The sequence below is a fragment of the Anopheles marshallii genome, chromosome 3, assembly GCF_943734725.1.
Source record: "Anopheles marshallii chromosome 3, idAnoMarsDA_429_01, whole genome shotgun sequence".
Classification (NCBI taxonomy): Eukaryota; Metazoa; Arthropoda; class Insecta; order Diptera; family Culicidae; genus Anopheles; species Anopheles marshallii.
The window spans coordinates 9,411,192-9,425,315 of NC_071327.1; the positions used below are offsets into that span (position 1 = coordinate 9,411,192).

The following is a 14,124-nucleotide window of genomic DNA, read 5'->3' on the forward strand; positions in this document are numbered from 1 at the left end:
GAGGAGTGAGGCACGTTCCGAATCCGTAAGAAAAAACTGCTAACACTAACTGCCAATCCGGGGATTGACTGTGGAATCTTCACACCGGATTTGACGACCACGCTCGTAAAACGTCTCGTGATGTCGATCGTGCTGCCAGCGGAAGGCATTGCGACGTAAGTGTAGAATAGCAGCAGCGTTTAGCGGGAGTACGTTGTAGAAACCGAAATGTAGATAGTTAGCAAAAAAACAAAATGGACGTGCGGAAGGACACATTTTGTCCGGTGAGGTGTAAATATAGGTTCGATTTTTTTACCATCATCGCGTAATAAGGAAACCCGTACGGTGGAGCGATAGCGTGGCAGAAGTTTTGAAACTCCAAACTATGAGTGTTGTACAACGTTTTGATTCAGTTTGCTGTGTTTAACGATACCGTATTTGATAAGGGAACGCTACTAGATAAGGCTATGCTGTTGAACGAAAACCAAAAACAAATCCAACTTCGATTGCACACACACGGGTGAGTGAAATGGCAGGATGCAGGAAAGGAAGCTCTTTGTTTCAGGTTAGAACACAAGCTGGATAAGGAGTTCGGCAAATGTTTATATTTCATTTTGGATTGTGCTAAGTTAGATAAATGTTTTTGTACGTAAACTCCCAATCGACCCAGACCGCTCTGCCCATTTGGTGATGTACAGTTGTGAATGGAAAATTATATGAAAACAGATGGAAAATATATTTTCTGAAATTGTATGTGTTGCGTGTTGATTGGTGCATGGTATGGAGGCTGATGAAAAAAATAATGACAAAAAAATAACATTTGAAGACATTCGAGACAATCATCGCCAAATTATATTCCAGAAATTTCACTGTACAAAGGCGTGCAAAGTATGTAGCAAAATCTACGCTCCATATTATAGTTGATTTGTAGTGGTTTGTATGTATAGATAGCAAAGAAAGTTAATATTCGAATACGATTTTTTAGTTTAAGTTGAACGATGAGGGCGTAAAATTCAAATTGCAGCAGTTGCAAAACCTCTTTTCATACACACATAGCATGGAACTAACATTGCATACCAGCAGAGGCTTATATCGACCAACAGGCTTCTACTGTTGACGTACAGATGTCGCTAGCCATCACTGACGTAGGCTGCGTTCATCCGCCGTATTAGCAACAAGGAAATTTAAAATCCTCGTTAACATTTGAATGGAAAAAAATGATTTATAGTAATTTTTTCCGACGTTTTAGAAAATTTAGGGTTAACGAGTGAATTGTGCAGGTTTTTACCAGGCGGTAGTTATGTGGTGCAATATTTTATTCGTCTTTACGGAATGTGATTTGCTTTCCATTTTTTTAAATGGTTCTCCCTTGGTGGATTAGAGAATAAAGAGGGTTGAGTTGATGAAGCAGGTCGTAATGAAAAGTATACCGTTGAAATGAGCCAATATGTGTTTTAAGAGTTATTTTCGTCGTCTTTTTTCTGAAACCGAATGAAGTGGCAGAATTTGCTGGAAGGAAGTACCATGCTTTTGATGATAGTTCTGCAGTGTTCCCAACGATTTAACAAGAGCTAAAAAATCCTTACTAAAGAAAAATGTACGTAACGTTAACGTAACGGTATGACAACTATTTTACCTTAGCCATTAAAGACCTTATTACTATTTTATTAGTCAATTGTTTAAATTTGCAATTTCTTTCTCATAACTCAACATCATTCGGATAAAAAATAAAAATACCAAAATCCAAAGAGAATAATATTATCTTTCTAAAGCCCTTTAATCGTATACCGTCTCCTAACCATTATCGGCGACTAGACATTCAGCACTTCAACACGCTTCGACACTTTGATTCATCGTCCATAGAACACAAACAACTCGCAGAAACATAATGCCGATGCGGGACCGCATACGCATTTGTACACAAATTCGTCACACGATTGATTTGTTTATTTGATTTTGCACGTTGGCCAAACCTTAACCGGTCCGCTCAGTTAGACACCGGGCAGAAACAGGTTCTCGTGGAATGCGTTTGTTAGCGTCTTGTCGCCAGATCCAGCGAGATGTCATCACGCTAAACACAGTATTTCTTTGGCTGTCGATAGCACCGCATCATTTGCGGTGTCCGTATCAACAATGGGTGAAAGGGTAGCGATGTGGATAGTGTTTATTCTGGCCTTACTGGTGGACTCGTCCATGGCGCAGGGTAAAAAGTTGGCTTGTACCTATTCCCCAACTGGAGCTCTTAAGATCGGTTACCAACCGGAGTACATACCGCTGGAAGTTTGCACACACGTGATCTTCCAAGCGTTCGACTTCCCAAGCTTCGTCGGGCGCCAGATGCTGTTCAGTGTAAGCTTGCTTCGTGCGGCAAAAAATCCTGCCATCCACCAACTGATTGCACGTTCTTTATTTCGCAACAGGACAACGACAAAGTAGCGTTCAGCAGGGTCATCACAAGTGTACGGCAGCGATCGAACACGGTTCGAGTTATCGCGTCCATCGATGGTTCTGCCCGAGACTACACCGCCACATCCGGTACGATAGTGCGCAGGAAGGCATTCGTACAAGCCGCCATCTCATTGCTGCTCGAGCTGGATGCAGATGCGATTGAGCTGAGGTGGCGTTCGCCGGGCAACAGTAATGCGGGGAATGGTAATGGGCTCGATCGCGTCACGATGGTGTCGCTATTGCAAGATCTCCGACAGGCGATCAATTCTGCCAGCAGAAGCATAAGGAACCGCAACCGGGAGCTATGGTTTCGGGGATCGCTTCATCCCAATGTGATCTTCGAAGCGTACAATACGTTTGATATTTGTGAGCTGGTCGATCTCGTCACACTCGATCCAAATACGGCCACATCGTTAGAACATGCCCATGTACCCTTGTACAGCAAACCAATCGTGCTGCCCATGTACGTACCATGGCTAGGCACAAACGTACTTAATCCTGAGAATGGTTTAGTGAGTACAGGAAATAGGGGTGAGGTTTGTTTTCCTTTACTCACAGCACTGTTTGTTGTCGTTTGCTAGAACGCTACCACGCAGCACTGGATTGATGAAGGATGTCCTCCGAGGAAGTTGCTGCTTGGAATAGGTCTACACGGTGTCCGTAAGGTTTACACGCCAAGCTCTTTTTTCAGTTATAGTGGATCATTGGGATCTGCCGAATCGAAGTATCTGGAGCAACATGAGGTAAGTACTTCCTGGTGCAGGTGTCGAACAGTACAACACCCCTTAATGTTGGTTTTGTGTTGTATCGCAGCTTTGCTACACGATACGGCAACGAGGCTGGAGATATGCGTGGGATCAGTATGGTGCGATGCCGTATGCAACCAGAGCGCTACAGAATGGACAGGAGGAGCACATCAGCTATGAGGATTTGAGCTCGTTACGCTACAAGATGGATATGGTTGCGCAGAAGCGTTTCGGTGGTATCTACATAGAGCACATACATTCCGACGACATCTATGGAAATTGTGGCCAGGCGTACTCACTGACGGCCTACCTATCCAGCAGAGTGCGTTCGATTCCCTCTGATATTGGGTTTGCTATCGAGTGGAACTAATCTGGTTTCGGACTGCAAAAAGAAAATGCAATAAATGGCATACATAGCAAAGGCATCTGGAACGTCTAAAAAAAAAAAATGAAGATGACCTAGTTTTGCAAAATTGTGGAACGCACGCCTAAATTGCTATTACAGGGTTATTTGGCAGTGTCGTTTTCGCTTGATTCTGGTCTATTATATTGGCTCCAGAAAAAGGAACCACATGTTATTACATAAAATAATTGTTGTGATTTATTTTTTTCAAATTGGATAACTTATATTTTGACAGTTTAAAATTACAAAATACAACTTTTTTGTTTTATTCAGCCCAAGCATGGAAAAAGTATCGAGCGTATTATTCTCTCATTCGTTTTGAATTCCATAGTATATCTGAGTTTGTTAAAGATTTATATTTTGCCATAAATAATCACAAATTCAATTTTGTAGTGTTAACCATTAAAAATATATATTTTTATAAGGTATTTAATCAAGTAGGCCAAATACGATATTTACGGTGACCGACTAACCCTGGGGTCTACAAACATTGAACATTGAGCAAGAACTGTCAAATCGTATGGAAAATGCGTTCGATGAACAAACGCTTTTTTGCTCAATTTTAAATGACTGAAGACCGCAGGGTAAAAGTGCTCAATGTCATTGTTGGGTTAACGTTGCCTAATTTTTGTTTTATGGTGGCAAAGTGACGGCGACGATGACGACATTTCGTGGATTTACGATGACCAATTGGCAGTGAAAACCCTGTATATTACTTTGTATTTGTAAATTGTATGCGTATATGTGAATGGTTCTTTTACTGGCTTAAATTCAAGCGAATTGTCTCATTTTTGTAGTATGGTTTAACACATTGAATAAATCCCATCTATGCCTGCCTGAAGAATTCAGAAACAATCGTGTCGCCTGCACGTTTGTCCATTATTTTTCCTATAAATTCAAATGATATCAATCAAATAATATAAGCGATCGATAAGTGGCGACAAATTGTGTAAAGAGTATCTGTTGAATATTTTCTAAAATATTTTCTCATAAACTGCGAAAAGTTCTGAGCAATAATTTGTAAAGCGTTTTGTTAAGAGAAACGCGTTTGGGTTTTACACATTTGCGTTTTTTGTATGCCGTTGTATCAGTCTATTGTGCTGCTGATTGTTCCATTAAATTATTGTTTGTATGTATATGTATGTATGTATATTATTTGTATTTTATTCAAATATTTTTGTATTTCCTTTTATGATAACAGAACCAAACGAATGGCTGTTTGGATGCACATAAAATGTTCACGTTTAATGTTGCACCCCGGCTGGGCACATCTTGCCAGAACAATTATGTAAATGCTATAAAACAGCACATTAAAAGACAACGACATCCAGTCTTGGAGAGCTCATTAATTTTAAGATTTTTCCAAAGTCCCGAAAGCAATCATGATTTTTTTTTGTTGGCGAACAAAACAAAACCATCATCTTTCAGCTGACCACACACCACCACGCCGAGTCATTGGGGGTGGGCTTTTTGGGCAGTTTTTATTTTTCTATTCATTTGCCCCGTTCCAGGAACCCATGGCGGATGATATGGAATGGTCATTTGTGTGGGAAATTAGCAGCAATTAATGTAGCAGAAAATTAAAAATATAAAGCAAACAGCTCGCGTGCCGGATGAGATTCCTCGACCATTCCAGGGTTGGTTTCTTTTGGTTTTTTTTGACATCCAAAACCAGTCTCGTTCGAAATGAAGACAACCAGAGTGTTCGTATTATAGCTGCTGTTTCCTATCAATGCTCGGTTGGTAGTGTTACCCTCCGGTTTGGTTAATTACACTGGAAGTGATAGGAATCGGCGCATCGTTTCATCTCACCCGTTAAAAAAAAACCAACACCGCCATAACGTTGTGAATATTTACGATCAATCGAAGCTTCATAGAGGTACATGTGGCCTGCGAGTTGTCTTGCAGCATTAGATGGTTTTGTCTCTCGTGTTTTTTTTTTTGTATTGCAATTACGTGTTTAGCAAATTAAAGACTTTTTTATGGTAAACGAATTTTAGTCCAGCGAACCGTTCTAATTTTACTCGCAATGAAGCTTATTGGCAGACAGATTTGTGGTAATAAACGTTTAATCTCACTCAATTTGCATACACAAACAGAACCGTACGCCCGAAAGCAGGTCGAATTTACGCAAACAAACAGCACTCGGTCGTTGGGTTTTGTTTTTTTTTGCTTGCGTTCGCAATTATTCATCTAAAGCGAAACTATTTTCCCTCAATATCGCTCAACGCCACTGCACAACTTCGGTTGTTTCAATTCCTTCCCAGGCACGGGGTAATCCGTCCACCGTGCAAAAACCGCAAGGACACACTGTTGTGGGCCAGCTGACGGGGCACTGGCAGTGTTAAAAATCGTATTTACGAAAAAGGAATTTAATAAATTTTATTCAAATTTCATAATCCAACCAGAGAACCGGAAGCAGCAGCGGCATCGGAAAACAAATTGGTACGTAGTGTGAGCATAAATAAATGTCGTCCTTATGTGTATCCTCATTTACACACACACACACACAAATAAATCCCGCCCCGACAGAGTACGGGGTCACCATCCCGGACTGCTTCTCGCCCCTTCCCAATGAGCTTGCGGGGTGGTGTATTTGGAGAATGGATTCACAACATGGCACCACCAGCAGTGTGGACCGGGAACGGTACGGCGGAAAGAAGACGAGCAGCACAACGAGGGGTATGCAAATTCCATCCGTTCCGATGCCTCTAATTTGCCTAAACAAACATTGATTGAAATGTCAGCCTCCTTCCGCGCGTCAGCTCGGCCAGCAAACGAGTGTCTGTCTCCCTTCGAGTCTTCCAATGGGCGCGTTTCCTGCTCTTCGGCTGCAACCAACGCCAGCCATCCAACGGTCTCCTCGTCACAGCGATTATCATTGCCCGGTCGGATGTACCCTCGGTTTGCGCACTCGTTTTAAATGTGCGCTTCCCGGGCGAGGTTTCGAAAAAGTTTGTTGGAAAAGAGCATCGACGCGAGGGCTGAGATGGAAAGCGAGAGTAATGACTTATTACAGGGATATTTATTTATGTATGCAAATTAATCAAAACATAAATTGACTTTCCCGTTGTTTGCTAGTGGCGTTTTGGGCTGCGGGCCCGATTCTACCAGTGTCAAACACATGTCGACGGGACTTTGTGCTGGTGCTGTTGATGAAAACGTAATGTAGAAAAACAAAAAAAACTTGACTGATATGTAATAGGCGTGTGCTTGTCAACTGTACAGCAACAAGGGGGAAGCTTTTGTCACTGACAAAAGGTATCATAAATAAATCCACTCACATAATGATTTTTCTTTGAGTTTTGGGCTGGCCGAGGGTATTGGGTTTTAGAACTAGCTTGGTATGAAGCTGTACATAAATGGTCTGGGTCTGAATGGCAACAGTATGGTGTAATACAAATACGTGCAAATCTACTAGAGGATGTTATTGGCAATGGTTTTGTTTATAGAATCTCAGAACCTCATGACCTTATTCGACCAGAACAGGACATGGTTTAATACTCATAAGAAATGTTTATTTAATTTGAAGTAGTAATAGGGTACAATTTATTTATTTATTATTGTATGTATTTTAAATGACTCCTTCAGAACCATAAATTTTATAACAATTTGGTAATATTGGGTTATTGTGTAATTTTGGAATGGGTTTGAATTTGAATCATTATTTGGATTATAATGCTTAAAAACTGCAGAATCTCAGATGATTTTGGACTCAATTTTGTTCTTGCTTCCGATTCTCATAGTCACTTTTCCTGGATGAGATTTTAAAACGGTTCTGGTGAATGAATATCGTATACTGTAGCAGTAAATCACCAGGCCACTCCATCGCTGTGACACTGTGCTGTGGTTTAATCTCACAATTGTTTTAACCATTACAATTTGATAAGTATTATATTTGCAGTTTAACCTTACAGTTATTGAGCATTGCTGAAAGCACTAGCTTTGACCAAGTTTTTAATCGTGACTGTATAGTTTGAACATTGGGGCATAACTTCACATCAGGTTGAATCGTTTCGGCATAACTAGACGCAGCGTTGACCAAAAATATCAAAGTAGCAGTGGTGAATATGGAGCCGATCGCCTTTACTCCGTTTTCCGCTCATATTTGAAGGGCGCGTAAAATAGTCTCTCAGCCTGGCTACTGAACAACTCCAAGAAGAAAATAAGAAACATCTTCAGAGTGTCGCTCGTGTCAGCATCATCAACATCATCCCCTCAAGGATATAATTGAGGATATTACTGAACGAGAGCAGAGCAGTGAAGGAGAAGGTCGAGCGACGGTTTGTCTGTCAACGAGAGTCAGCGAACCTTGCAGGCGTAGCGAATTGGGGATGAGCGACAATAAAGCCGGACAGCGACCTCCGCAGAAGTAGAAGTGCGACATACAGAAAAGATAAGGCGTGCACAACGTTTCTTCACTCACCGTCTACGAGCTGGGAACGTTTGATGCATATAAATAGACATTTTAAGACTCGCTATACATAATAGATAAATAATATTTGCTGTTAAGTTAAATTGGAACATTATAAATGTTTCTATAAAAGTTGAGTTGTTGAAAGTAAATTTCATCATCCCAACAATAATTTTACACTCATTTCGTTATGGAACACACGTAACGCGTGAGAGACGATTTCTCATTACCGCTCACTGCGGTGAGCAGAAATTTTCCAGTGAGCGTGCTACTTCCAGTGAGCATACAATGAGTGCCCGTTTCACCGCAGAACGAGCGACCAAAAGAGGGAGAAAACAAAATGGATGACCCGCGCAGTAGGCGGAACCGTACGGGAAAAAAACCAGTTTGTGTTGCATTTTCCCCTTCTTCGCGAGCGCGTTGATAGTGGTCGTGCAGTTTTCGCTGCATTTTCTGCACGGTGTGATGGTGTTGGTGGTTGTGTGTGTGACGCAGCAACACCGAATACGAAGCGTGCGCGCCAGTTGGGTTCGAAAGCTCATTCCGAGAGTACTCGTTGGGAGCAGCGCGCTTGCATCCATCGCTACGCACGCGTTGAAAAGTGTAGCAGGCAGGAGAGAAAAAAAACGCCATTCGCGATATCAATACGGTCCACCAGCCCTCCCTTCCATGCCGCGAGAAACCACGGTATAAGCCCACCGTAGGGAAACGTTTCAGAACAATCGAGCTTCATTGTCGTAGCGACGTGAGTGAATGAAAACGTTATTTATCCAGTGCTTAGCCAAATCATTTCTAAGCAAAGTGCCGCACGGTTGAAGGAGATTAATAACTGAAAGTGCTTTGCAATATTTGTTTGGTTTTCTGCTGCGAAAGTGCGAACAATTGTTTATCGCGGATACGTTGAAATTGCCGTCGGGGTTTGAGAACACACGAGGTGCGGTGCCAATCCTCGCCAATATTAAGCGACAAACGAGTGGCAAAAAATTCCATGAAGCTGCAATAATTTATATCACTTCGGTTTCGTTCGAATCGAACTGTCAACGGTGAACGCGGCGCGTAAATCAACCGACAAAATTGAGAGACACAAACGCAAACGTGACCTCGCGAGTGAGCCGGTGAAAGATTTGAAGTGTGCGAGACGCGGTGACGGCGGTGCGGGAGTGGCGGCCAGCGGTCCCCAGGCCCATTCCCTTCATACCGGTGCGGGTCGGGATCAGCATAGGCGAACCGCACACCGAATGCTGTTGGACACGGAGACACCCAAGGGTGTGCCGACGGATGATGCGGGACCGGGTGGTGGCGGTGGTCGTGGACCACCGGGTGTGGGGTCAGGGACCGTTACAACGGCTGCCGCTGCTGCCGCCGCCGCCGCTGCCGCTGCCCTATCGGCGGCCAAGGGTGCGACGGATTTCTCGATAGCGGCGATCATGGCACTGCGGGAGGGCTCCAGCAGGAGCCCTCTGGAAGCAGTTTTCGTAAGTGGCAAGTTTGTTTTCGATTTTCTACCCCCCCTTTTTGTCTCCTTTCGCTAATCGGTTAGTAGCAGCAGTGGATAACGGGAAGTGGTGGATGGGGGATTTTTTTTTTGTGGGGTGGAAATAGAATTCCCGTTTGTTTGGTTGATTAATTTTGTACCAAAAGAATTGGCGTGTCTACGGCCAACCGAAGCATGCGAAGTGGATTAGGTGCAATGTCATGTCGGATTTATTAAAACAATTGATATGCTTTGCTTAGAAGTATGTGGGAATGAACATCCATATTATTGAGCCCTTTAAAACAAAACTTTCATAAATAATTAAAAAACAAATCGTTAATAGTAGTTTAATCAAACTGTACAGAACATGGAGAAAAAAGAGAACAATTATAACATGAAAGAACACAAACAAACAGGCAAGCAAAATAAAAAAGGTTCACTATAATAATAAAAAAAAAGTATAACATTAATAGAACAGTGCTTCATCACATATGACAATAAATCAACTAAATGACTTCACACCAATAACACCGATTGTCTGCCACAAGCTGATCCATTACAATACAACGTCCAAGATAGGGATTTTTTTTGTTCTATCCGCGATAAGAAAATGGGTAATTTACAGAACCAAAAGTAATGGCTCAATCATGCAATGGCGACACAGGAAATTATTGCTATCACTTGGCTAATTGCCGTTGACGTGAGTGTTTTGACAGATTATTTCTACCTACTACTGCTTCCTTTTTTTCCATTTAGAGTGACTAATTTTACAGCTAAATGAGGTAGCTGTACGGTGCTCTAGGCCTTTTTTTCTTCTTTTGAAGCTTTTCGGACAGATTGCGCTCTCGCTTTCCTCTGGCATCTACTAATTAACGTCATCGAATGCGCTTTTTTATGCATATTTACACTGCCCTAAGCCGTGGAGGCTATCGGGGCTGTACAGAATCAACAGTAGGTGGTCGCTTTGGTGCACTTTAATCAGCGCCAGCTACATAAACTGTCACCGGGCTCCATGGCAGAAGCCATGAAGCCAGCCTTTGCCGCCCCATGTTGACAGTGGCACAACCTCTTTCAAGGCGCTGAATGACGTGGGCGCACGTAGGTGACAGGAAGGCCAGGTTTGCAATTCCAACGCCACCAAACAACTGGGGAATTTTAACCATTACCATTGCATAACACTCGGTATGGCCTTCCTTGCCTGCATGTATGTGTTGCATTTTATGTTGCAATAGACACTTAATTGAATTGCGCCAATCTCGCGGACCACCCACGGTAGCTCGGTTTTAATCGTGCCGATAATCTATTTAAAATTGATTTATTCCACTGTGCGTAGCTGTGTGAATGTTTGGAATTCACCGCCACGCGAGTGAGTGTGTGTATGTTTGTGGGAAACAGGATAATGGGGCGTTGGGTAGGAAAAAAAAGAGTGATATGCAAACAACCGGACAGTAGCCTGTCATAATTCAGGCTGCAATCAGCAGCAGCAGCACCGGCCAAATGACGCCCTAATGCTGTGGTACTAGCGGAAAGTGCGACCGGTGTGGAGCTGAATGGCTCTAATGAACTCAGCGGGTGGAACATTGGTAACGATCACCGATGGTGGCAGTACGGTTGGGCCGTTGATTTTGATCAGGCGTTTTGTGTCAGGCTGGTGGGGCGTTGCGAACCACACCAAAAACTCTAAACAGGGAGAGAGAGCCCTGTAGAGCCCAACACGTTTGTGTTTTATCGTCATCTTCGAACAAGCGTTGGATTGAAGCAATGTTGTAGGCAAAAAAATCAAACCGAAATCAGAACGTGCCTTATTGCTGCTTGTGAGACGTTTAATTTACGGTTGTACAAGCGAAAAGGTGTTTATTTATAATACAATACGTAAATACATAATACATAAAAGATATTATTCGAATGAAATTATATTCCATGTAACCCAACATCGTATGAGTGATCTATAAAATTAAAAATAATTTGAAAATAATTCCTTATTTTCGTTTTCAAACTTTAAAACTTAATCAAATTGTTTAAAAACAGAATTTTAAAAAATAATATAAAGTTATGTTCAATTAAAAAAATCTATAACCTTTTAATTTAAAAAATTGCAGGTAATGAAATGATGATAATTCTTCACATATTTGGAAGCACTTAGAAGTAGTACCTCCCAGGAAACTTATAGATTTAATGATCTTTCTAAAGCAGAAAATAAAACAAATTCTCAATCAACCGAAAATATTGTAAAGTCGTTGAATGCATGAGATGTTGCTTCCTCACGTGTTAGCAAAGGTGATCATCACTACGCGGTGACTGTACGTTCTTATATAATTTATATAAGACAATTGATATTAATTATTCTCGCTCAATATGAAAAGAACAAATTTAAGCATTCCATTAGACACTCACGAGAATAATTTGTCTTGGGAAAGAGAACCTTCTGTACAAGAGTTTTCCATACGACGACTCAACTACACCGGAACGGAACATTGAAACTCGCTGTCGCAAGGTTGACTGTGTTAGTTGTTTGCTCTCTATGGCGTTATGATATAGAAAAAGTCGCTCATATTTGTTGGAATAGACAATTTTATTTAAAACATAAATGAACACTTTAATGAACTAACTTCTTTAATCCATAATTGCTTATTTTCTCTTAGTATACAATGTGCGTGCGTTAATACTTCACGTACAACTGCACTTAATTTACTTTGGCCATTACCCGCGAGTGCGATTTCTCTTGACTTGTTGATGAGGTGTGGGGTAAGATTTTATTAGAATTCTCACACCTTCCTTCATGGTGGGATTCACCACATCCATCGTCACGAAAACTGGGCGACCAAAAAAATCTTTCCCGCTGCTTCAATCAAGCTGGCAAACAAGACAAACGCACTGCCTAAACCCTTGCGCGTTCTGCATGTTTGCAACCCATTTTCCGACCGATGGTAGTGCGAACAATTCGCACTTTACACAGGTGCCCATCATTATCATTATCGTAAATCGTTGGCCTCCCGAAAGACGGGTTACGGGCGGCTTCCGTGGTTCCATGGTTTGGGACGCAGCTAGGACCCGCCATGTCTCACACTACCGAGCAAAGTGTGGGTAAATGAGTACTCTAACTTGTACGCTGAAATACGCTTCCGAAGGGAGCCGAACGGAGCGCACACACACAAAAAATGCATGATAAAACACATTTAAATCCTCAAACGCGCCCCTTTCGCAGTGGAAAAGCTAGGAAAAGAAAAATCAAACGGTTTCAATTTCCTCAACCTACGCCTGAAAAGGTCACCAAATGGAGGAAAAAAGGGTTAGGCAAGAGTTGCCGGCAACAAACAAAGGCACAAAACGCCGCCCCGTTGACAGCGGCCAGTTTCATTGCACGGTGCGTGCGATGGTGCGTGCGTGAGCGTTTCCTTTGCGTATGCGTGTGGAGGAAAAACGGGATTTCGGGGGCAAAATAAATCCCGATCGGATCGGGAAATGGCCACCAGTCCACCCCGATGAAAGCCACCTGTTTCGGTAAGTGTGTGTGGGTTTCTCTACCAAGTCACCTCGGAATAAAGTGTTGAAAATTTTTCTTATACCATGGTTGTGGTGAGGTGGCCACCTTTGAACCGTTTAACGCTACGCTACGCCAAGGGCACCTCGAACCAGTGACGCGCCCTGGAAACAGTGCTGCCAAAATGTGTTGAAGCATTGTTGGCTCAAAGTGTTACAATGTTTGTTCAGACCCGTTGCGTGCGGAAAAGTTACGCACAAACTCATGATGATGATTGCGTGAAGCACGTGTAACCTTGCGCCAATTGAAGTGTTCGGTTCCCGTTCGGTGTGTCTTGTCAATTAAAAATGAGTTGTATTCGATCGATGGAGGTGAGCAAAACCTTTGCTCGCAATCGCCGATATGGATCATTGAGTGTGTCGATTCTGTTCGATTTCGGGTGGGGTTTGTTTTTCCTTCGTTCCGCAAACTGTCGTAACGAGCGAAAGTGTGATACACTAAACCACTGGGGGGGTGATAAATGTTGTCGCTCCGAAGACGGAAGATGGCATTGGTGGAGAAACTGCATTGGATGGCAATAATTTTCCCCAATTGGTATCGATTTACAGTTGATTGGGTTTTATTGGGCGGCAGGTGGCAGGATTCATAAAAACGTCAGCCGTTATAAAATGGTAGCAAAGGAAGTGAAACAACAAAAAATGGCGATTCTTCAACAATAACAAACCGGAAATAAAACTATTATATAAACAATGGACATTATATGGCACTTTCCTTAGTTTTCACTAGTCGTATGAAATCGTTACAAAATAAAGCAAAAGCAACATTAAAAGACTCGGTTGAATCATATCTGTTAACCTTTTGTTAATTTGGGCAATGTTTCTTTCCGATAGTCCAACCAACGATGTAATAATACAAATAATGAAATTACAAATCTGCCCATAAAGCATGTTTTTCGCGCTACCCTTATAACCCAAAATGGTTCATTCTTTTCATGTTAAACAAAACATTGCATTTCAATTGCATTACACGAACATAACAAACATGCCCATTTTTATTCAATTAAAAGATGACATGGTTTTGGCAATAATCTACAACAACGAGACAGAGAGAGAGAGAGAGGGAAAAAAAAGATCTGTTATCTTTCGCACTGGTGAAAAACAACAAATCTCTCCTCAAGCA

The 14,124-nt window shown here is 42.1% G+C and overlaps 1 protein-coding gene and 1 pseudogene across 1 annotated transcript in view; both read left to right on the forward strand.

The window, feature by feature from the left end:
• Positions 1–2,002: 2,002 nt before the first annotated feature.
• LOC128714907 (endochitinase-like) lies at positions 2,003–3,543 on the forward strand (annotated as a pseudogene).
• Positions 3,544–9,228: 5,685 nt separating this feature from the next.
• The window catches only part of LOC128715569 (T-box protein H15-like), a 44,564-nt gene continuing 39,668 nt past the window's right edge, over positions 9,229–14,124 (forward strand). Inside the window, exon 1 of the mRNA XM_053810475.1 lies at positions 9,229–9,472. Coding sequence (XP_053666450.1) covers positions 9,229–9,472 — 244 coding nt within the window. The remainder of the gene's footprint in view (positions 9,473–14,124) is intronic.